The sequence below is a fragment of the Cyprinus carpio genome, chromosome A6 (assembly GCF_018340385.1).
Source record: "Cyprinus carpio isolate SPL01 chromosome A6, ASM1834038v1, whole genome shotgun sequence".
In the NCBI taxonomy this organism is placed as follows: domain Eukaryota; kingdom Metazoa; phylum Chordata; class Actinopteri; order Cypriniformes; family Cyprinidae; genus Cyprinus; species Cyprinus carpio.
The window spans coordinates 22,193,064-22,219,059 of NC_056577.1; the positions used below are offsets into that span (position 1 = coordinate 22,193,064).

General features: G+C 33.9%; 1 protein-coding gene across 1 annotated transcript; it reads right to left on the reverse strand.

Annotated features, from left to right (window-relative positions):
* Positions 1–16,463: 16,463 nt before the first annotated feature.
* On the reverse strand, positions 16,464–18,677 carry LOC109091452 (regulator of G-protein signaling 5-like). Its single transcript, XM_042758463.1, has 5 exons — positions 18,155–18,677; positions 17,876–17,956; positions 17,696–17,757; positions 16,840–17,006; positions 16,464–16,756 (listed from the first exon to the last, which is right to left on the reverse strand). The coding sequence occupies exons 1-5, from the start codon at positions 18,226–18,228 to the stop codon at positions 16,514–16,516; spliced, it is 627 nt and encodes a 208-aa protein (XP_042614397.1). The 5' UTR covers positions 18,229–18,677; the 3' UTR covers positions 16,464–16,513.
* Between the last annotated feature and the right edge of the window lie 7,319 nt (positions 18,678–25,996).

Sequence of the window (25,996 nt, forward strand, 5' to 3'; positions counted from 1 at the left end):
CATTTAATACATGTGCGGAGTAAGAACATTTAAGGTAGCAAAAATGTTTAAAACATGTGTACAGTTCAGCTGAATGATAAAGTTTATCCTCTTTACCCTTAACCCTCTTATTTTAACATTGATCTGAAGAAAATCAGCAGACAGGCTGAATAGAAATGCAAGTTCATTCTCTGACAGGAGGTGGCGCATATGGAACAGCAGAAATACAGTTGTTACCATGGTCACCCCTCTACACAAACCAGCCCTGCAAGTACAATTTTTAAAAAGTGGTACACTGCTAAGTTAAATGTCTACAAGATGTCTGTTAAAGATCGCTTCATCTGGAAAGCATCTGCTGTGTACAAACATCTGATAGACATCTTTCAGATGTCAGTTTTACATACATTGTAAATCTTAAACATCTTCTAAATATCTTCTTAAGTCTATTTGACATCTGACATATAAAACTTCCTATCGACATATTGCAGATGCACAAACACTAAAAAAGACATGTCTTGCAGATGTAAATGCAGACGTCAAATAAACATCTCTGTGATGTATGTGTGCTATCAGGGCGTCCTCTCTGCATGTCTAATGAGGTGGAGGGATAGAGTTGTGGGTATTGTTAGGGTAGGGTTAGGATGTGGTTGGATATTCTAGCTCCATCCATTAGGCACAAATTACATTCACTCCTCCTCGCTGGATGTCTTGCTAGGGGGAGCTACTCCCATTTGTCATCTCCTCCCATTTGCTCTGCAGTGAGCAGCTTACTTGCTTGTCACAGGGAAGGAAGGAAGTCATAACAGTATTTACATGTTATCATTTACATGTTTGTTTGCACATATAACTGTATTTTTGCATTTTTATCTGTACTAAAACATATCAGTCTAGAAAAGAGATTATTAGGGGCCAAGCACCGTATGTGCAATGGCACCTATTGTATCCCTTGGCGTTCTTTTTTTTCTTCTTCTTCCATTTCTTCTTCTGCACTGAGTCTATGGCAGCCCATAGAAACGCTTGCAGGAAAGTTGTGAAATTTGGCACACTGATAGAGGACAGTCTCAACATTAACCACAGCAGATTTGGAGTCTCTAACTCAAACTCTCTAGTACCACCACTTGTCCAAATTTCACTCATGTTTATGCTAATAACTGTTGAACTGTAAGGCACAGAAGGAAAATTATTTCTTCTGAATCCTTGGCTCATGCCAAGTCGAATGAACTCCAAAAAGTAAAAATTGTAAGGTTTAGGTTTTTTTTGCTATTTTTAATAGTTTGAAAAACCTACTTTTTCGAACTTGTCCTAGACGGTTTGTCTGATTTTCACAGAAATTGGCTCAGATCATCTTCAGACCATGCTGGCAAAAATTTATGGAATTCAAGTTGATTCATTCAACCGTTCTCAAATAACAAGCAAACAAATTTTCCGAAAAGCATGCAAAAATGGATGTGAGGCTATATCTCCGCACCGATTTGGCGTATTGAGACCAAACTTGGTGTGTTTTATAACAAGCATGACTTGAGGCTACCTGCAGTGTTTTGGCGGAGTGCCACATAGTGGTCAGGAGATATGAAAAATGCATATTTTTTCTTAAAACTTCTGAATGGTTTGGCCAAAAGTCACAAAACTCTTAGTCTCTTTAGATTAGGTGCATCATGCCTAGTTGAATGATACCCAATTTTCCCATGTTAGTCACCAGTCATCGGCCATTTTTTCTTTTCTCATATATAAAAATGTCTATAACTACAAAACAAAATTAGATATTTTCACCAAATTTGACACACATATCTATGGGCACACTCTAAGGACACATAAAACATTTGGTGGGATTGTGCCTCTTGGTGGCGTAATAATTGAACAAAACATGAAATTGCCTCTGACTATAATAGAGTATTATGAATAATAGAGTATTATTTTTTATGAATGCATTTGTATACCATTACGAAACTTTGTATGTACCATCGAGACAATGACCTGAAAGTACTCAAAAAGTTCTGAGACAGTGCCACCATGTGATCAAAAGATATAATGAAATTTCAAATAAATGCTCATAGCTTTCTGTGAATTGTGCCTATTGTAATGAGACTGGTATTAATAGATTTCTTAGTTCATGCTGAGAACAGTGATAGCAATATTGCCATAGTCAGCCAAACTTCCTGTCCGCCATTTTGATTTTCTTTATAAACCTACTTTTTCGAATTCTAACTAGACCATTAGTCCGATTTCAACAAAATCGAATCATACCATGCAGACAAAAAAATATGGATTTTGTATTGATAGACAAAACCGTTTTCGCATACCACAGCTACGAATTTGAGGCACAATGCCAAAATCTCTGCAATGCTTTGGCATATTGACACAAAACTTTGTGTGTGCCATTGTCAACTCACACAGAACACACCGCATCGATTTGATAACAGCGCCACCTATTGGTCAAATATGATAGGCTAATAAATCATGTTACTAGAGGTTGTATCAATGATTTTTCAGGTGTTTTGACTAAAATCATCCTAAAATGGCTTAAATTATTAATTTCTGCAGTTGGTCTGATGCTTGCTTCTGTAGTGCTTGGCCCCGAAATTGCTGCTTGTAGCTGTATTTAGGGGCCAAGCACCGAAGGTGCTTAGGCACCTATTGTATCCGTTAGCGTGATTTTTTTCTTCTGCCGCAAGTCTATGGCAGCCCATAGAACCGCTTGCGGGAAAGTTGTATAATTTGGCACATTGATAGAGGACAGTGTCAATATTAACCATAGCAAATTTGGAGTCTCTAACTCCAACTCTCTAGCGCCACCACTTGTCCAAATTTTCAATATCTTTATGCTAATAACTTTTGAACCGTACGCCACAAAACGAAAATTCTTTTTTCCTCTGAATCCTTGGCTCAGGCCAAGTCGAATTAACCCCGAAATTCAAAAATCGCAAGGTTTAGTTTTTTCGCTATTTTCAATTGTTCGAAAAACCTACTTTTTCGAACTCGTCCTAGATGGTTAGTCCGATTTTTTACGAAAATTTGCTCAGATCATCTTCAGACAATGCTGGCAAAAAGTTATGGAATTCAAGTTGATTCGTCCAACCGTTCTCGACTACCACGCGAAATAATTCTACGAAAAGCACGCAAAAATGCTTGTGAGGCTATAACTCCGCAACGGTTGGGCGTATTGAGACCAAACTTGGTGTGTGTTATTACAAGCACGACTTGAGACTTGCTGCAGTGTTTCGACGCAGTGCCACCTAGTGGTCAGGAGATATGAAAACTGGATGTTTTTGCTTATAACTTCTGAATGGTTTGGCCAAAAATCACAAAACTGGTCTCATTAGATTCGGTGGGTCATGTCAAGTCGAATGATATCCAATTTTCACGTGTCGGCCATTTTAGGTGTCGGCTATTTTGAATTATGTTTCAAAATGATGTATTTTTTGAACGCATTATCGTATCGCTATGAAAATAATTACAAAAATGTTTGGCTCCATGCCCTGAAGCTACTCAAAAAGTTTGGTGGCAGCGCCACCTTGTGGTCAAAAGTTATGATGAAATTTAGAAAAATGCTAATAAATTTTGCTTACAGTAGCCTATTGTAACCGGACTGATGTTGATAGATTCCTTGGATCATGACGAGTACACCAATACCAATTTTACCAATATTTGCTGAACTTCCTGTCCACCATTTTGATTCATGTTGACAACATAATTTTTTCGAACTCCTCCTAGACAGTTGGTCTGATTTTCACCAAATTTGGCTCGGATCATCTTCAGACAAAGCTGGCAAAAAGTTATGGATTTCGTGTTGCTACATGCAACGGTTTTCGTTTAGCACATGAACGAATTTGCTGGAAAGATGCCAAACTGCATCTGAGAGCTGTATCTCTGTAAAGGTTTGACATATTTACACCAAACTTTGTATGTGCCATTGTCACTTCACACTGACCATGGCACATCAATTTGTTAACAGCGCCACCTATTGGTCAAGAGTAATAAACCATTCATTAACCTTTAATTGTAAAATTTCCAAAAATGCTAATAACTTTTGTTTGCACTAGGCTATTGTAATGAAACTGGACTCAAAATATTCGTTGGGTCGTGCCGACAACAGACATATCAATTTTTTAGTAGAAAATCTGAACTCCCTTTCCGCCATTTTGATTTATGTTAAAATCCTACTTATTCTAACTCCTCCTCAACTGTTGGTCCGATTTTCACCAAAATTGAATCAGATCATCTTAAGACTGTGCTGACAAAAACTTATGCATTTCGTGTCAATTGACAAAACTGTTTTCATACAGCACCGTTACAAATTTTAGGCACGGTGCCAAAATGGTTCTGAGGCTATATCTCGGCAAAGCTTTGACATATTTGCACCAAAGTTTGTATGTGTAATTGTCACCTCACACTGACCATGCCACATAAATATGGTAACAGCGCCACCTATTGGTCAAGAGTAATAAACCATTCATTAACCATTAATAATTACATTTATAAAAATGCTAATAACTTTTGATTGCATTAGCCTATTGCAATGAAACTGGTCTCAAAATATTCCATGGCTTATGTTGACAACAAAGATACCAAATATACCAGATTAAGCTGAACTTCCTTTCCGCCATTTTGATTTATGTTGAAAACCTACTTTTTCGAACTCCTCATCAACGGTTAGTTCAATTTTCACCAAAAATCAAGCCAGATGATCTTCAGACTGTGCTGACAAAAAGTTATGGATTTTGTGTCGATAGACATAACCGTTTTTCGCATACCACAGCAACGAATTTGAGGCATGATGCCAAAATGGCACTTGTACCTGTATCTCTGCAGTGCTTTGGCATATTGACCCTAAACTTTTGTGTGTGTCATTGTCAACTCACACAGAACACACCACATCAATTTGATAACAGCGCCACCTATTGGTCACACTTGATAAGCCAATAAATCATGCTACTAGAGGTTGTATTTAATTTTTTTCCACCATTACAATTACAATTATCCTAAAATTGCATTTATTGCTCATTGTTGCATTTGGTCTGATGCTCCATGCCATGTTTAGCTCCTCAATTTGCCGCTGGAGTGCTTGGCCCCGTAATTGCTGCTTGCAGCTATATTTATTATTGTTGTTGTTGTTGTCAGTAATAATAATTGTTGTCTGCTGTTATGTCCTCACCAATATTAAAATCAAACCTACGCCCTTAAATACAAGGTAAATAAAAATGTCAGTTTGGAGTGCAAAATAAATGCCCAAAATAAGCCCTCAGACGAGTTTATATTGTCACAGTGGACATCAAATTTGAGTTTAAACTATTTTGTAATCTAACCTCTATATTATTATCCTTTAGTTTAAAAGATATATGTGCTTATTATTGTGAGATATAAACTATGAGAACTTATAAGAACAAAAGTCAGAATTAAAAGATAAAAAAATCTCAGTTACCTTTTCTTAAACAGAATTGCATATGTAAACTCAGAATTCAGAGAAAAAAGTCAGAATTACCAGATGTACGAGGAAAAAATTCACAATTCTATAAACTGTGAATTGTAAAAAACAAAAAAGGCCAGTGCATTAAAAAATTCCAAAAGTTACAATGACCTTTTTTTTATTACTTGGCAGAAGCATGCTTCCATATTACAAAGTATAAGTGCATTAAGTATAGAGTGACTATTTCAATTAGCTATTTTGGTTGTTGACATGTTTACTATAAAAATGGATCTTTTTTGGGGGGTAATCATTGTACTGATCAAAACTCCATATACGGGCTCTCTCCCTGTGCAAAAATCATATCAGAAACTCAACTTGCTGTGTATCATGTTCGGATACCATTTATGTCCAATGATTGGGCATGTGTACAACAATTACTCTTGACTTCAGCAAAATTAAACAATTATAACCTATAATAGACATGCTTGCCAGACAGGAAAACAAGCAAAGCTTTTCTCTAATGTGCCAGCAGGATTTTCTGCAAACACTATTATCACCTAATCGCAGGTTTTTGTCTCAGTCCAAACAGTTTGTTTAGACTTGCAGCTAATGCTTTGGCAAGTCATTTCCTTCAAAATCACACAACGGAAGGAACTGATAAATTCATATCATTGTTCTAGGAGCTGGCTCACAATGATTTTACGATTATGGTTGAACCATAATCACTACTGTTTTAATACAGCTACAACCCTTGTTACATAATATCCATACAATTTTTTTTAAGGACTAATTATTAATAAAGAAATGTGAACCATAGTACTCCAAATTGTAAGTGAATTAATTCTTAAATTGTGCATTTGAGGTGTCATCAAACTGTCTTTGATCTTTTGAGATTAAAAGGTTCAGAACATACTTTTAGAATCTTTCACAGCGAGAAAGTGCATTTGAAACCATTTTTACTGCAAATAAGCTGCAGTCACAAAAGGACAGAATACGATAAGATATTATTATTCCTGATCACCAGAAGTACTAGTGATAAAATATGTGAAAGTTTTCCGAACCTTGTATTGTTCCTAGTTGTGTGTAGCATCTGGAGCTCTGTATACTTAATCATGCCATATGTACACTAATGTTGAAAAGTTTGGTCCTTTTGAATTTTCAGTTTATAACAGATTCCTGGAAAAATGCATCATGGTTTCCACAAAAATATTAAGCTGCACAACTGTGTTCAGCATATAATAATAGTAACAATTGTGTCTTGAGCATCAAATCAGCATATTAGAATGATTTTTGAAAGATCATGCAACATTGAAGACTGGAGTAATGGCTGCTAAAAAATCAGCTTTGCCGTCAAAGAAATAAATGACTTTTTAAAACATATTCAAACATTATTTGCAATTGTAATAGTACTTCACAATAATGTAATAGTACTTCACAATATTGCAAATGTTTATGTATTTTTGTCTAATTAGTGCAGTCTTGGTGAGCATAAGAGGCTGTTTCAAAAACATTTAAAAAAGCTTACTGACCTCTTTTTGAACAGTAGAGCATTTTTTAATGCACCTTTTAATGAAAATGATGCCAAGATCTTCTGATAATGTTCAGAACATGGAATATGATAAAGACATGCCAAACCCAACATGACGTTAAAGCTAATCCATCATATCTGGTTTAGAGATTCTTCGATCAAGTGATAGCCAGCAAATGTTTGCCCAATAACCTCAATGTGGCAGATATATGGCGGTTATAATGCTCTTTTGCCATATGATTATTATCTGATGAGTTATAGCTGGCATAATCATTAGAAAATGCACACAGTCATCTCTAGGCACACTATTGTGAATAGAAGGTGCAGTCTCTCAGTCTAATTTTCATAGAAAAGGCATGGTTGTATACTGAAAAGAATGACAGTATAAATAATGCTCACATGCAAAAGTGGTGCATCTGTTGAGTGAATTGACCCCTATTAAGATAATACTCTTTGATACAAATGTCCACTGACAGGATGCTGCAAAACAAGGCCAAGTAATAAAGCCAGCACCTGGCCAGCCGTGATCATTGGTGCTGATTGTAGCTGAAAAGCATCAGGGTCAAAATCATTTCAGATATTGGTGGGTGTCAGGCTCTGTACTAGTGAGCCACATCAGAGCTGGAGAAGAACTGAAAATCAGTGGAAAATCTTATGAAAAGTGTCTAACTAGTCCTTTCGAAAAACATGTTCTGGTTTGTATTTAGGATGGAAAACAGAACATGCTTCGACAGACAGCTTAAAGGGTCATCACATGCAAACCATCCAAACAGCTTTGCTCTGATCTTTATGGCAGCTTCCATCATTATAAACTTGACATGATGCAGTGCATAGGCTGAGAGTTTGTCTTCACACAGCACACCAGCACAAGTGACTTGAGAGGAAATTAAAACAATGTTCCCACAGCAGCATAAATTGATTACATTAAATCGTTTATTTGCTAAGGCTTTTCCGGAGGACCCTGGCTTAATAAGGGATGAGTCCTGTGCCTAATATATTTGCTTTGAATTAATATGAGTCATTATATAACGACATATTCAGTGGAAAAAGGACAAATAATGTGGCCTTAAACCCAGTCCCCTCCTTAGAGAAACAAATTACTTACAACTGAGAAAAGCTGCATAAATAACAAAGTCAGACTGAAACTAAATGTTTATACAAATGTTAGCAGTCCTTTACCAAGAAAGACAAAAAAAATCTGCATGAAATACATTACCTAATTTATTTAGTGTAGTGCTTGTTATGAAATTTCTCACTGAATTGTAATATATCTGCACTTTTGACAATGCAGTTGATGCAGACTGCAAATGTCCTTCTGATAATGTGACTATGCAAGCAAAAGTCTTAAATTTGCATGATAAAGAGATGCCAAACCAAACTTGATGTTGAAGCTAATCCATCATGGAAAATCTGTGCTGTCTGGTTTAGCACTTCTTAGATCTTTAAGTGATAGCCAGCAAACGGAAGGCTTATATTTGCGTAATAACCTCACTGTGGGAACCATAAATATATCCCACCCTATGGACCTTTCTAATCTACGATCTTTGGCTGAAATTGGAAGGAAATGGGGAATAGACTAGTTTTAGCCAGTCATTTTTATTTGTAAAATGGCATTTTGGTGGACACATATGACCTATGATTAATGTCTAGAGAACTTCCCCACCACAACAGCTGATAAAAACATCCCAATAATCCACAAGTAATCCACACGACTACAGTCTATGAATTAGCACCTTGTAAAGTGAAACATTGTGTTTGTAAAAAAAAAAAAAAAAACATATACTGTTCTGTTAATCCAAAATTAAACCAAATGTTCTCATCAAATATTAGAAAGATTTTTTAAACCAAATGTTCTCATCAAATATTAGAAAGATGTTTTTAAACATTGATTATGTGGACTAAATATATACAGAAAAAATATTTAAGACATTTTAACTTTAAACTGTTGCTTCATATACACACACACACACACACACACACACACACACACACACACACACACACACACACACACACACACACACACACACACAGGTGCATCTCATGTATTAAATAAATTCAGTGCACACAGACTGAAGTAGTTTAAGTCTTTGGTTCTTTTAATTGTGATGATTTTGGCTCACATTTAACAAAAACCCACCAAGATTCTCTATGGGGTTCAGGTCTGGTGAGTTTGCTGTCATTTAACCAACTTTTGGGGGCAGGTGCCAAATCCTGCTGGAAAATGAAATCAGCATCTTCAAAAAGCTGGTCAGCAGAAGGAAGCATGAAGTGCTTCAAAATTTCTTAGTAAACAGGTGCAGTCACTTTGGTTTTCAAAAAACACAATGGACCAACACCAGTAGATGACATTGCACCCCAAATCATCACAGACTGTGGAAACTTAACACTGGACTTCAAGCAACTTGTGCTATGAGCTTCTCCACCCTTCTTACAGACTCAACGTTTCCAAATGAAATACAACACTTTGGACCACTGGGCAACAGTCCAGTTCTTCTTCTCCTTAGCCCAGGTAAGACGCCTTAGGAGTGGCTTAACAAGAGGAATACGACAACTGTAGCCAAATTCCTTGACACGTCTGTGTGTGGTGGCTCTTGATGCCTTGACCCCAGCCTCAGTCCATTCCTTGTGAAGTTCACTCAAATTCTTGAATTGATTTTGCTTGACAGTCCTCATAAGGCTGTGGTTCTCTCGGCTGGTTGTGCATCTTTTTCTTCCACACTTTTTCCTTCCACTCAACTTTCTGTTAACATGCTTGGATACAGCACTTTGTGAACAGCCAGCTTCTTTGGCAATGAATGTTTGTGTCTTACCCTCCTTGTGAAGGGTGTCATTGATTGTCTTCTGGACAACTGCCAGATCAGCAGTCTTCCCCATGATTGTGTAGCCTAGTGATCCAAACTGAGAGACCATTTTGAAGGCTCAGGAAACCTTTGCAGGTGTATTGAGTTGATTAGCTGATTGGCATGTCACCATATTCTAATTTGTTGAGATAGTGAATTGGTGGGTTTTTGTTAAATGTGAGCCAAAATCATCACAATTAAAAGAACAAAAGACTTTAACTACTTCAGTCTGTGTGGATTGAATTTATTTAATACACAAGTTTCACAATTTGAGTTGAATTACTGAAATAAATTATATATATATATATATATATATAAAAGACATTTTTACTTTAAACTGTTGCTTCATTAAAAAAAAAAAACAATCACATCAAAATCCACTGACATGTTTGTTTTGGGCTGTTCTAGCTTGTAATCATTGCTTGATCTGTGCATATTTCTGACGAGTCTTAACTGCTTTAAAACTGTTTTATTGGAGGAAGTAATATTATGGATAGAGGACTTCAATTTTAGCTACGGTTTGAAGTGTTGAATACTTGTGGATTATTGTGACATTTTTATCAGGTGTTTGGACTCATTTTGACAGCACCCATTCACTGCAGAGGATCCATTGGTGAGCAAGTGATGTGATGATAATTTCTCCAAATCTGTTTTCATGAAGAAAGAAACTCATCTACAGGTACATATTGGATGACCTGAGAGTAAACTTCCATCTGTTTAATTTTGGGTGAACTATTGCTTTAAATGAAAATGACAAAACTACAGCTGTTAATGCTAGAGAAATAATATGCTCTGTTGACTTTTTTTCTTCAGTTATAATCATGCAGTCTAAAACCTAAATATGAGTGTAAGATGTGATTTCCCGCATACGTGAGATTTCATCTTCTGCTCATACAGCTCCACTTGAAAACACTCAATTTTCATGCTACCATTATAATGATGAAGCATGTCTTTAAAGCTGTTGTTTTTCAAACAGCATGTGTTCTCAATTATGCTGCCTGAGGCCAAAACAGGTTGAACATTCCATGTTGTCCAAAGTTTCTGCATCAGTTCTGATGAACAGATCAGCATGCTTTCAGCTCAAATATGGTGTGTTGTGTGTTGTACTGAGTTTTTTTTTTTTTTTTTGTATTTCAGGTAAGAACAAAGGTGAGGTAATAAATACTACGTGCTATACTTAAAGGTGGAAATTGCAGTGCAGAATGACATTATTTAGAATGCATTCAGTAATGGAGACAGAACTGCACCCCTCTGGGTTTGAAAGGCTAACAACATCTTGAATGCATCTGTATACCGTACCACATTTTAGTCCCTTTCCCCTCTTTTGGGCACAATTTCCAAAGGCAGTATGAAATCAATTTTTACACAAAGTTATGGATGGGTACCGATGTAATATTACATTTATTTCCCCTTGCTGTCACTATGAATATCGTACTCTGCTGAAAAGATCAGCATTAATTCCCATATGATTTTTAATGCTGGTGGACCAGCAGTTTTTTTTTTTTTTTTTTTTATAATAAAGAAAGCCTGTTTGGGGCATCAGGACACCACTATCCCATACTGGGGAGTCCAGCAGGGTAAGAAGGGAATACCCCTGCTAAACTTTTTTTGGAAATAAAGAAATCCCTGCCCAAAGAAAATGTAAAAAATGGTTTAGAAGTCCATATACAGTATATATATATATATATCTATATATATATATATATATATATATATATATATATATATATATATATATATATATATATATATATATATATACTGTATATCTAAATATTTAACATTCCCATGAAAACAGTAAGGACCCAAATATGACATAACAGAAATGAGAAATGGCAGCTGATGCACAGGGCTGACTGTGAAAGCTCTAATTCACAGGAGACAGAAGCTCCAAAGCCCTGAGGAACAAGGTCAGTGGACAGAACAGTTTTTTCTTTTCACAGGGGAACAGCAGTGAGCCTTTTCCCATGCTTGGAGTTTAAATCAACAGAGGGATGACCCTTAAATATTAGTTTGATTATAATATACAAGAACTGTGAATTAATTTAAAAAGTGATCTTTGCAAGCCCCAGGTAATAAATATAGAGTTTTATAGAGAATTAAACATAAACTGCTCAATATATTCTCAACCAGCCAGAATATTTTTGATGATGTAGACAGAATAGAAGGAACAAATGACCCAGATCCAGTAGCTGAGCATCTCTGTCATAAACACAAGCATCATAATGGGACGAACAGTGCCTGACATGTAACATCTTCCTGGAATAGCTTCTCATTTTTATCAGCACCAAGGGAATGTGTTTCTCAGCGTGTGTTCACAGTGTCCCTCTATATCCTGCTCATAATAGGGTCATCTGAGGATGTATCAAAAGAGTGACTGCATTCCTTTGACAAGGTTCATAGTGAGTGTCATAGGCATGTTCAATCAATTTTTTTACACTGTCAGTTTATATTTCAGGTGTAATTATGGAACAGAAACAAGTAAAGGTAAAAAAATAAATAAATTATTTAATAAATAAATTCAAATATTTTCTGACCAAATATTAAGGGTTGCCTGTCTTCAGCAGCTGTTGAATGTTGTGTTCATGGCATGTTGGCTCATGAGTGCCCCTAATTATTATTAGATTACTGTGGCGCTATGGTACTGTTGTCTGTCTTTGGAAGATGCTGCCCTCTGCTGACATACATTTTAAAACCTTTTGGACGTAATCCCTTATTTTTATTTTTATTTTTTTTTAATATTTCCATTAATTGCAAAACACAGAGAAGGGCAAAATTCAAAATACAGCTACAAAAAAAAAATAAATAAAAATAAATAAATAAATAATAAAATAATAATAATAAAATAAAATAAAAAATAAAAAATAAATAAAAATGGAAGTTTGGTACAATACATTTAGCCAATTTTTACATTATTTGATTTTATAGTGTATAAGTACCCTATATTTCATGCCCCCCCCCCCACTATTTTCACATGAAATATGTACATTTTTAAAATCCTTCAAGAACTTTCTAATATGTGATGAGAACATTTGGTTTAATTTTGGTTTTCTTTCAGTTTAGTACTTAAGTTCATTCAGTAGCAAACAATGCAAGATACATGTTTCAAATCAGACTTGTTGGTGAATTAAAGATGTTACAATAATACAAGCTACAGCTGTCACATTAGAAAATACAACAACAAAAAATACAACAAAAGTGGTTTTGCACATCTTCTCATGGAACAGTAGGGGAGAACATTTAACTGTTCATGAGGTAGATTGCCTGGGGGAAGAAACTTTTCTTGTGCCTGTCAAGTCCTGGTGTTTGGTGTTCTGTAGCAGCGGCTTGGATGTGAGGGATCCAGAGTGATTTTCTGAGCCCTTTGAAGGGAGCACCCTTCAAGAACTGTATATATCAAGAGTGAGGAAAAGGGCTCAGAAAATCATTGTGGATCTGTGTTTATGCAGTGGAGTTGACGCAACAATTCTGTTGGTGTGTTGATGCTGATCGCCCACTAGGAGGCAATGTTTCATAACTAATTACAAACTGGAAAGAAAGTGGATTCAAATTCCTCTACTTCTTGTAAGTACAAATAAATTAAAAATATATTTAAGCCAAATGCTAACTTTAGAGTTTGTCATGTTGACATGCAATGCATATATTGATAAATATGTGAGAAAAGCTGCATCAGGCTGTGGGGGATGCATGCACTGACCTTGATGCTGCTGTCTGACTCACCACGCGCACTGTTTTATTGAAGATTTCTGAAGACGTGGGTGGACAAACATGATAATATTTGCTTTGAGGTCGGATGCACTTTATGTCTATGAATGGGCTTGCTAACGCTGGCTCTCACTTCTGACGAACAAGGTGGCATGTTTACGGACTGAATTAAATACATAGTCATGCAGTCATTCACAATGAATTCCGGGCTCAGTTTGTAGATCAGGCTATCACACGTCCAGCAATGCTTGCAAAGGACAACAATTATGAAGTGCAGCTGTAAAAGTCAACGGAGGAAGACGCTATATCTGAATGCGTTAACCTTATGTGTGCATTTACTTATTTAGTTTTATATATATATATATATATATATATATATATATTATATATATATATATATATATATATATATATATATATATATATACAGTTATATAAGAGAGTGTATGTGTGTGTGTGTGTGTATAGGCTATATGTACAGTATAGTGTGTATGTGGTTGTTAATATTTAAATTAGATTAGATTAGATTAAGTTAAATTTGTTTATTTTGTTTTCATTTTAGTTTTACCTAAAGTTGTAGTAATTTTAGTAAAAACATTTTTTTTTTTTTGTAATTTTTGTTTATTCATTAAATATGTCTGTATAGATTTTATTAAGTTTTAGTTTTTAGCTTTAGCTATTTTAAATTAAACAAAAATGAGAAATTAGAAAAATGTTTAGTCCTTGGAAACTACCTGAAATAAAATGATTTTTTAATTTTTTTTTATTTTTTATTTTTTTTTTTTTTTTTGTTTTTTTTTTTTTTAGTGTTGTGTGTGTTTTTGTTTGTTTTTTGTTGTTGAAGATAATAATGATGATAAATAATAATATAAAAATAAATAATTATTAAAATTAATAAAAGTAATAAATCATAAAATAATTCATACAATTAAACTTAAATGAGGTGATTTATTTATTATGGTTACTATGTTGAAATTTAATGTTTTTTATTTATTTATTATAATTATAGTTATTATTTTAATTATAGTTATTATATAGTTATTATATAGTTATATATTATTGGGTGTTTGTGTTGGAATGTAAACCCCACTATCCCACTGTTGCTACACTCTTGCATAACATTTTAGCCCATTAATCTTTTTATAATCAAAGTCTGAGATCAAATTACTACTAGAGTGCAACACTCAGGTACACGTATCCCCTCTTTAATCAACAGGACCATCCATCTGAAGGATGAGATACCCGTATCTAATGTTGTGTTGACTATATGCTTTATATCTCCTGGACTATCTTGTAGCCCCCATTTGGCTGATGAAATTAAAATATTCAGCCATTGCTTATGTTTCATTGTAGAATCATATTCCGTGAAACAAATTGTGATTGCTTTTGTGGATTAATGAGAATGTATATGCGTTTATTGTCTAGGCGATGTAATATAGTTTAATGCATAGTCTAGTGTGAAAGCAACAATGACATGATTTACAAATCAATCAATGGCTCTCACAAAACCTTCATTTACATGTGTAAACAAATACAAAAGCTAACAAATCTTTATAGCTGCTTGTGCAAAGACATTATCAAATGTATTTCCTCTTTCTGACCTGCAGTATTTGATTTTCTAACTGGGTGATGAACCTTCTCATTACTGTCATCAGGAATGATGTGGCTTAATCTTGAGCTGAGAGAATAACGTGGACAGCTTTGGCAACCGGGTCCAAATGGTTGCCTTGGCAACTGTGTAAACCTACACTTGAGGCTGTTCGTTGCTCGTGGGCCTTGATAGTTAAATATGAAACACAAGCTCAGTCTGTCCAGTCATGTGCATAACAAGCCTGTTTACCTCACAGTGAAGCGCCTGTGATAAATCTGGGCGCTGGGGCCTTACATTTTCATTCTGTTCATATTAAATAAAAACAGCTACATACTTTAATAGGAACAAACCAGTAAGTTTTCAATTAGCTTGATGCACTAAATTTTCAATTAGATATATATATATATATATATATATATATATATATATATATATATATATATATATATATATATATATATATCAGCTGGTTGCTGAGGCAACATTTCTCATATTAATTTAGTTTAACTTGATGTGCTTAAATAACGAAAACTAAAACTGAAATAAAAATGAATAAAAGCTATGTAGATAAATATAAAAAGCAAAAATTACATTAATTAATTTAAATTAGAAAATAATAACAGTATCTCATCTAATATGTATAATCTATAACCATTACATCTTTTTTTTCAGTTTGACTTGTAAGTCTAAAAAAACACACAGGAGACGTGAAAGCATATTATTACTTTAATGCAAACTGTAATAACTGTAATTTAAAATTGAGATAACAAAAACATTTATAAAACAATAATAATAATAATAAAAAAACATTAAAATAAATGCTAGCACACAACTTTTAACATTCTTAGCAGTCCAAGCAGATTGTCATCTTTTTTTTTTAATTGTTCCATTTTAAAACCATTCTTTTTTTTTTTTTATGATGATTTTACTAATATTATTTTATTCATTTATTTTTATTAATTAATTAATTTATTTTAATAAGATACCACCATTTTTTTTTTCATGGTACCGGTCACAATACTTTTTTTTGTAAGGGGTTATTTATATACTGTATATATATATATATATATATATAAAGCATAAATAAATTAAAGAAATTAATGCATGAAATATTTAAACACTTGTCTCCATTTTATAAACTTTACAAAATACATCATTTGCTCTCTGAAAAGTATGCTATGTGCTTTTTAGCCCACGCATACTTCAGTAAAGTCTGCATCTCCTTTGTGTTGAGTACAGGTGTTCGTACTGATGCATCTCTCTTCACCAGTAGCTCTGCTGTTCCCTCTCATGGACAATATTAAAGGGGTCTGGGAATGCAGTGTCTCTGATTCCGTTATGCAGTTTTCTTCATCTCATGGCACTCTGACTGCCTCAAGCAGCCTTTTTAGGATCTGCACCGGTCTTTTCTACTTCCTGCCCGAGCTTCCATCTTTCACAGAACCGAAATGCACCTCCGTTTTTCATTTTGGTTCGTCTTCTTCACATGGTGGTCTGGCTGCAATGGCCTTTTTGTTTCTTGCCTTAGCGCTCTTCACTGTGAGCTGGTTGACTAGATTTCTGTAGGCAGTGGAGCGCAGGAATCGTGGGTAACAGTCCTTTTCCATGAGAATATATATGCGGTACTGGGCCATATCGAAGCAGGATGCCGTAGGGCTTTTCAAGTTGGCTTGAGTGATGTCTCGAGTCTCATAGTCAATGTTAACCTGAAAGCAAATGGGAAGTGAGTTCAAACATCCACAATTTAGGAACAAAGCCATGGGATATGGTGATTAATTTGCATATTTACCTCTCTAGTAGCTTCACTTCCGATAAATTCCTCGTAGATCCTCTTGGCTTTGGATGGCATCTTAGCTGCAGACTTTGTGCTTTTGTAGTCCTCACAGGCCAGGTAGAAGGCAATGTTTTCTTCACTAAACTCAGATACCAGGAAAGCTTTGAAGGCATATAGTCCATCTGATAGAGAGAAAAAAATGGGGTTAGTGAAGAGATTAGTTGTGCAACGTGTCTCATCAGATTAAAGCCCCCCCCACACAGATCAGACAGCAGGACAGACACATCTGTGCACTGCAGTCCTATTTCTAGCATCTGGATTGAAACCATAGTCTCGTGGACATTTTTTTCATGCTATATTATGATGCACTGTAAAAAAAATATTTTTTGAAATTGTTAATGAAACTTATTGGAGTATGTTTTACAAGGAAATACTATTTCAGTCTTTCTACCTCAAAATGTCACACTTAATTCAATGTACTTGCCATTTCTTAGTTATTTGTGTAATTTATTAGCAATGGAAGGGAATTGTTTCGAAGTAAATCAATCTCCCAATTTTTCATTACTGAGGCAGATTTTTACTTGATTATATAATATTTCTACAGTATAGTCATCATTTAATTATAATAAACATAAAATGGGGTCATGTTTGACAATGCAAAATATGACTGCTGTAAAAATATCTTTTTTAAATTTGTAAATAACAAAGATTATTGGAGTACGTTTCACAAGAACATACTATTTCAGTCTTTCTGCTTCAAAATTTCACATTTACAATGTGTTACTTGTCGATTCTTTGTAATTATTTGTGGAATTTACTAGCAATTTCTGAGTGAAAATTGTTTCTACACCAATTATCAGTGTGAACTTACGTTTGCTGGTCAGAAGCTTCTCAAAAGACTCTTTCCACATCAGACATTCCTCCAAGGTCAACCTGCAAAGATGTCAGCCAGTCAGAGGAGAAACCATAGAAAACTAAAAACGCTTTATCATACAAAAAGCAACACATTATGAAATAGACAAAAGCCAGTGCATTCAATAACTGTACTTACCTTGGTTTTCTATATTTACATAGGCTGCTTAAATCTTGTCTCTGCAGAAATCCACCAACGCATGCCTTTAATCTTTTGGCCCTGATATTAGAAAAGCATTTATTTAACACACAGCATATGTACACTTTTGTAATATACACAGTCTTTTGTAACAAGATTTAAAAAATATTTTCTTACTGGTATTATATAAAAGAGTAGAGATTCAAATGATTTGACATGCATAAATTATTAGTACAAAAAGCACATAAAACCCTTAAAATGTCAATATGAGGATCGTACCTTTCCAGGCAATTGTTTGACAGCCCTGTTATTCCTCTACACATTGGAAAGCTAGAAGGGAAGTAAATATCCATAGTGCAGTGTGATCTCTATGTGAAATTTATCAGCAGTGTGTCTGCAGTAAGGGAACAGGGAGTTTATATAGAGCAGGAAGCAGAGTGTCATCTCTCCTCTCAGCCAATAAGGATCCAGTTCTATCTCAGCTAATGTACTGTGTAGTGTGCATTTATGTGTACAGTGAAATCAGCATGTGAAAAGGCAGGAAAGTCCACAGTGATGGTAATGTTCACAAGTGTGGTTATTGTAAGTGCCCAAATTTAGGTCATTTTAGACACTGCTCACACAGTGTTCCAGAAACATAATTATTTGAAAACCATAAATAAAAACAACTCTGAATCTTGCAGGGATGTTGGTCAAATGATGAGTAGCAGAGTTCGTGACTTACCAGAAATGTATTTTCCTGCGGATGATCTTGGTGGTCACCTGTCACAGTTATCTTAGCAACCTGTAACCTTCATTGAAGGCTTTCATATTGTAAATAAATAAATAAATATAAGCAATACTTATGCCAAGTTGGATTTGCATATTCATTCAATTCAGTTTTTGTTTGTTTATTTATTTTTTTTTCTCTATCATGCTTTTTTAAATCACTGCTTGACTAAAGACTATAGCAACATGAATAACTTTAATGTTATATATATATATATATATATATATATATATATATATATATATATATATATAATATATATATATATATATATATATATATATATATATATATATACTTACTGAATAAACTAGTAGTCATAAGCCAAAGTATCTTACTGCATGATATTGCATGCATGTATCATTCATTCATTCATTCATTCATTCATTCATTCTATATATATATATATATATATATATATATATATATATATATATATATATATATATATATATATATATATATTTATATATAACTAGCATTTGTAAGCTAAAGTGCCTTACAGCATAATATATAGAGGGAGAAAATTTGAAAAAAATCTAATCTAAATCTAATCTAAAAACATAGTGTACAACAAAATAATGACCATATATTTTATTATCCTTATTTATTTTTTTTAACTATTGCTGTCAAACTATTAATCGTGATTAATCACATCCAAAATAAAAGTTTTTGATTACATAATATATGCGTGTGTACTGTGTTTATATATTATGTATATATAAATACACACACATACACGCATGTATATATTTAAGAAAAATGATTTGTTTATATATAAAATATTTATATTTATATATAAAATCAATTATATATGAATAAATATACTGTATATACATGTAAATATTTTTTAAATATATACATGTATGTTTGTGTATAATATACATAAATATACACAGTACACACGCATATTTTATGTAAACAAAAACTTTTATTTTGGATGTGATTAATTGCGATCGTTTGACAGCACTTATTAAAATAAAAAGATAATAAAACAAAATATTTGGTCATTATTTTGTTGTACACACTATGTTTTTAGATTAATCGTTTGACAGCACTAATTTTAACATTATTATTATTATTATTACTACTAATACTATAGGCACAATTTGTATTTTGTTTGCACAATAGTCATGCTGTGATGTAACACAGTTACATAACATAGAAAACATTTCCTTTCCTTTCCTTTCATCCAGTGAAGTCCAGTGAAGTCAAACGTCTCGCTTCATTGATCCACAAGTCGAATCAGGACAGCTGTACCTAACTTGTTCAAGCTGTGCACAGAACGAGGAACATTTGAATAGGTTTAACATCCCAGAAAGATGTAGTACCTGAGGGAATCCCACCTCGGATCAATAACTTAGGATGTCAGTAGACACAAAGATCTTTCTCTCGCCCAACATGACACTCTGGATATGAAAGACCAAAACCCTGGTTGTATGAGGACAAGGGAACTTCCACCATCAGTTGGCCTTGAGATCTCTGCGTCTGCTCTGATAGATGTCATTCAATTTCACCCCAATGCCTGGAAGCAATTTTTCAGAAATATGGAAGACATGCAGAGGTGAAAATAAGCTGCTTGTTTTTTCTTTTTTCTAGATAATATGCCTCGCATAAGGGCAATTACACCACCACAGAGATGTCCCAATGGGTAGGGCAGGATGAAACCCTTTTGCTGGGTCTCTTCATAGAGATGATAGTGAGTATCCCACTGCTGCACCATGAGAACAGGAAATAGAGAAGGTGCAATCCATAGGAAGCACCTTATATGACACAGTCAGTCAGTCTTACCTCAGGACACCGCTAACTTTTTAATGTTAATGAAGAGAAGTCTTCACACGACACAATGATCAAAGTACATTCATCACATTATGAATATTTCTTTTTGATTTCTGAAATTATCTCAGGATGGAAAGCACCATTCTATTTATTTTAACATGATAAGAGTTAAAGAAACACACTGGGAAAGTAGGCTATAATGGCAGCTGCAAACAAATTTTTCACATTTGTAAGCCTTCTTTTTCAGACCATAAATTCTGTGTCCTCCAAATGACAGAACTATCATGATAAGAATGATTCATCCTTGAACAAAGGATACTTGTTTTCTGGAATGTTGCATATCCTAAGTCCTAGTTTGTATTTTTCCATCACACATGATCATATTCTATTTTAAATTACATTTTACCTCACATTTCTTAAAATAGTATTATTTATTAAAGTAAACTATTCTAGAGGCATTCTAATGATGGCAAAACATTGCTCTTCATTTTAACCTGAGGTATGCAATGTGTTGTTATAATATCTCAAAATGGAGTTGAATACTGTTTTTATATGAGCGAATGAGACAGTATTATTTTTGTCTAATTGAGATAAGATTATAGTTTTTATAACTATTTTGAATCAGATTTTATTTTTATATGTTCTGTATTTGTTTTAGTTAAACTGTGTTTTTGTCGATTTGAATTTAAAAAGGTGTTCTTTAAATATTCCAAAAGCACAACCTGTAGATCATAATGCAGAAATATAGCCACGATCAAGTGTTCAATTCCCAGGCAATAAGTGAACTGACAAAATGTACTTTTTGAGTGCAATGTAAGTTGCTTTCGATAATCGGATACTGTTTCAAATATAAAAATGTAATGTAAATACTCATTTATAATGATATATCAATCATGTATTATTAATGTAATCATTAAACTATGATATTAGAGCATTATTTTGGAAAAATGTAAAAGGGATCTTCATTCTTCAATCCTCAGCTCAAATCAGACACAAAACGCTTTAAAGTCCTTGAAAACAAAACAATTAAAAAGTTCCAGTAATTACATTACAGTATGTTTAACCCTCTCATCATTTATTATACATTTTAATGACAATAAAGGAATATGTTTTTGAATGTTTGAAATTTTATACAATAGACAGACATATATTTACAAACAAGCAAAAAACAGTAAACTTGTTATTAACTTGTTACTACTACTGTCTGTTCATCCAGAATACTGAGTAATCCATTTGCACACTGAAATATTTTCTATGCACTTTTACTGTCCATTGCACTAGTGTAAATGATGTTCATATGTTCATAGTTTCTGCTTATAGTGTACATACACTTATACATATTCCATCTGTATAGTATGTTCATAGTTCACCTATCTGTATATCATGCTGATAGTATTTAAAATCTGTAAATTATGTCCATAATACTGCCTTATTTGTATATTTATTGTACATTTGTAACATATTGTAGACACTGTATATTCTGTACTTACTGCTTATTGCACTTCTGGTTAGATGCTAACTGCATTTCGTTGCCTTGTTCCTTACATGTGCAATGACAATAAAGTTGAATCTAATCTAATCTAATATATGCACTCAGCACAAATGTTGAAAATTTATTTGCCATTAATGAATATTATGATCACCCAGAAGAACATTAAATAAAAGCCCACTAATATTTCTAGCTTGCTTGTTATTCTACGATTAGTTTTCTGGCAGTATGCGGGAAAAACATCACACTCTCACAGCACTGTGCAGATCTCTCGCTTGAGGTTGCTGTCAGCTCTAATGCTCCTGAAGTGCTATGAATTATGTTTTTTTTTTTTATTTTGTCCGGGAATCCACCTACATCAGCTTTTTATTGCTAAAGACCAGGCCTGTAATGATTCCTGGCATTACTGTTTTGAAAACATTGAGTATTGGCTAACATTCACAAAATGCTTAAAGTACACTTATAGAATTTGAACAGTTCAATACTGAAACTGTTAGCAGAAAATGTCAGCTGTTGGTCTTGATATGTACATCACATTGGAGAATTATTTATTGTACAAAGTCCACATCATTCACACTGATTTTACTTCTGTTCTCCAGTTCTGATTTTACATCTGAATTAAATTTAATACTTTGTTTAATATAAAATTGTCTTAGTCAGAATTGATCTTAGTCAGAATTTTGTATTGATACTAAGCATGGGCATTTACATTAATTTAATTAACTACTTGACATTAACAGCTCAAAAATGAGTAACTGTTTGCTCATATCAAAAACAACCATTGACACATTTTATTCCCGAACATCATCACCAATAATGGCATCAAAATAAGTATAACTATGATATCCTTAGAATAATAAATAAATAAATAAACCTGTAAAGTGATTTAAAAAAAATATGTAATTTTTTTTACAGGTATGTGATTAATCATGATTAACCCTAACATTAACATTTGTAATCATAAATTTATTTTCACATCGAATCCTAAAATTAATATTTAAATAATATTTTTTTACGAAGTATTATCAAAGCTATATTGCCAATACCAACACCTTGTTAATACCAACACCCATATTTTGAGGATTAAATAATTCATAGTAATATGTCAATCATATTTATTAGGCATTTATTTGGCAAACTGAAATTTATCAGATTACTGTTTTTGTTTAGGACTATCATTAACTACAGATTGATATATCACATATATATTTATTTAAAAAAACTTTATATATATAATTAATTAAATAATTAAATATAACTTAATATAAATGTCAATAAATTTTCAACTATAAAATAAAAAGTGGGATTCTTCTGGAAAGAATATCCAATTATTAATTTATATTCAGAAAAACAAGCGTAACATTCTTATTAACAACAGGGAGAAAATGCACTGATATTTGAGTTTGCTGCTGCACTTCATTTTTTATTTATTTTTTGATCATGCAAGCAGATGCTTAACTGGTGAGAAGCATCTAACAGAATTTGAATATACCAATATGAATATTGCCATACCTTGCTGTAAAATCTCAAAATCTCAGGTTATCACTTATCGTGACCTCCACATCAGCACCACCGAATGCATTCAGCTGTAATGGTGACATTTAGAAAGTTCATTTTGGATCTTTGAACTCTGGAATTTTTAAACAAAGAGAAGAGACTGTAATTAACCTGAGGTCCCAGCTGAATGGTCCCCTCATTCTCTCATGATAACATAGATTTGATGGGGAGGCATGTGTCTGTGACTCGTGAATCTATTTGCGATGCCTCCAGGGAGGACTTTGCCCCAGGCTGGCAGATGTTCTCTCTGCCTTAAACTGTGTTCAGGGACCACTGATCTGAAGGGGTGGAAGATCTAATTATTCCAACTGGGCTATAGTCCTGGGAAGAAAACAAATGAGCCAAGGGCATCACATCTGTGTGCTGAAGAGATTTTATAACATTTGCAGTCTGTCTGTGGTCATTTGTACATAATTATTTTGGAGTCAGGGCCAGCCCTAGAATTTTGGGGGCCCTAAGCAGATTTTCAAATGACAATGTATAAGTTTAAACAAATGTTTGAACACAGATATGGCATATTTAAATATTTGTTGTTATTTGATAAACACCAAAACGAACAAGTCTGTTTGAAACAGACTTCCTTTGACCTCCGTGATGAACAAGCAGGTGTCAGAAGTTGCGTAACCATGGCAACGGCTGTATTTCTGCTGTTCCTAAAGCGCCACCTGCTGTCAGAGAGTGAACTCCATTTTTATTCAGCACTTCTGCTGTTTTTGTTCAGATCCATCCACTGTAACAATACCTTTCATGTTCATTACTGTTGTTTCATTCACAGCGCGTCTTCAAAGCACTCGCAGCACAATGCAGCAACCGCCATTTCAACAATATATTTTTAAAATCCCACACTTACCCTTATTTTGATCACTTTCTTTTCTCTTTTTCCACTTCTCTGCAGTCTGCACTAGTTTTATAGTGCCGCCTCATCTTTTTCAAACATTAACACACCCGACTGAAACTTTATCAAAGTTATTACTACAGAGCATTACTGTCTGAACCCTGACATGAGGCCCCCTGGTGGCCACGGGGCCCTTAGAAACTGCTTATATCGCTTATTAGGTCCAGCCGGTGTTCTGTCGATTTGTCCTATACCCTGTCAGTTTTTGATACCTCCCATTAAAACAGTGGAGAGTACAATTCCACAATGAAAAATGCTACCTGTAAGGTTATGGTTTATTAACGTCTACACCTACCACAACCCTAAACCTACCCTTACAGTAATGCAATACAGTAATTATGTGTTATATTCGCGGTTATAGCTAGAAGGGATACAGCTACAGGAATCCAAAAATAAATTTTTTTTTTTAGGTTTTGTTTTGTTTTTTTTTAAAGTTTACACTTACCTAAATCTACCCTTACAGTAATGCAGATACATTAAATATTGTTGTTCAGCATGAGAAAAGGGATGCAATATTGATGTGCGCATGCACAGTAAACCCAGGTAGGAAAATCTGACGGGTAGGATAAAATGTCAGGACACCGGCACTGTCTAGAGTTTTCTATTATGCGTCACCGAACATGCATGTTTTATTTCTGAATGGATTTCCATTCTGAACATCTTACAAATTACCTCAATAATTTTAAGTAGGCTACTCAATTTAAACTTTCACCCAAAAATGAAAATTTGCTGAAAATTTACTCACCCTTAGGTCATGTAGATGATTTTTTTTTTTCCTTATCGTAACAGATTTGGAGAAATTTAGCATTACATCACTGATTACCAATGGATTATCTGCAGTGAATGGGTGCCGTCAGAATGAGAGTCCAAACAGCAGATAAAAGCATCTTAATGATCCACAAGTGACTGACATAACTCCTTCACGTTTCTATTTATTGCTTTCTCCAGTAAAAAGGTGTCTTGTCTGAACAAATATGTCAGTAGATTTTGATGTGAGAGGACAACAGGGGGTAGATGTTTTCACCAGATTAAGTGTTATTATGGATTCGTATTTTGGTCAGAAGAAATGGTTTACAGGTCAAATGCCTTAATGATGGGTTTGTTTCTTACAAACACAGTTTTTCACTTCACAAGACATTAATTGGTGGACTGGACTCATGTGGATTACTTGTGGATTATTGTGATGTTTTTATCAGCTGTTTGGATTCTTATTCTGACGGCACCCATTCGCTGCAGATGATCTTGGATGACCTGAAGCAGAGTAAATTTACAGCAATTTTTCATTTTTGGGTAAACTATTCCTTTAACATTGTGCTATTTATAGCACTGATAGTAAAAAAAAAAAAAAAAAAAAAAAAACTTAAATAAATTACACTTATTTTGCCTTTTCTCTACTTTATCTCCCTCAGAGAAAGTACAGCACCTTTTCCTTTGTTCCACTGTGAATGTGAAAAATAAAACTTTGAACATTTGAAACTACTGCATGTTACAGCAAAACAAAAGAAAATATTGATTATAGTGGAGTGATTTAAAATCAGTTTGTATATTTCGTTTGTATTATTACATTTTCCAGACAACTCATGGAATGAAGCTTGACAAATATTCAAACAGACAACACATATTAGCCTATAT

Coding starts and splice junctions, on each gene's coding strand:
- LOC109091452 (XM_042758463.1), bottom strand. CDS start 18,228: ATGGATATTTACTTCCCTTCTAGCTTTCCAATGTGTAGAGGAATAACA. Junction 17,957..18,154: donor TCAAACAATTGCCTGGAAAG/GTACGATCCTCA, acceptor TTCTAATATCAG/GGCCAAAAGATTAAAGGCAT. Junction 17,007..17,695: donor GAAGCTTCTGACCAGCAAAC/GTAAGTTCACAC, acceptor TCTCTCTATCAG/ATGGACTATATGCCTTCAAA.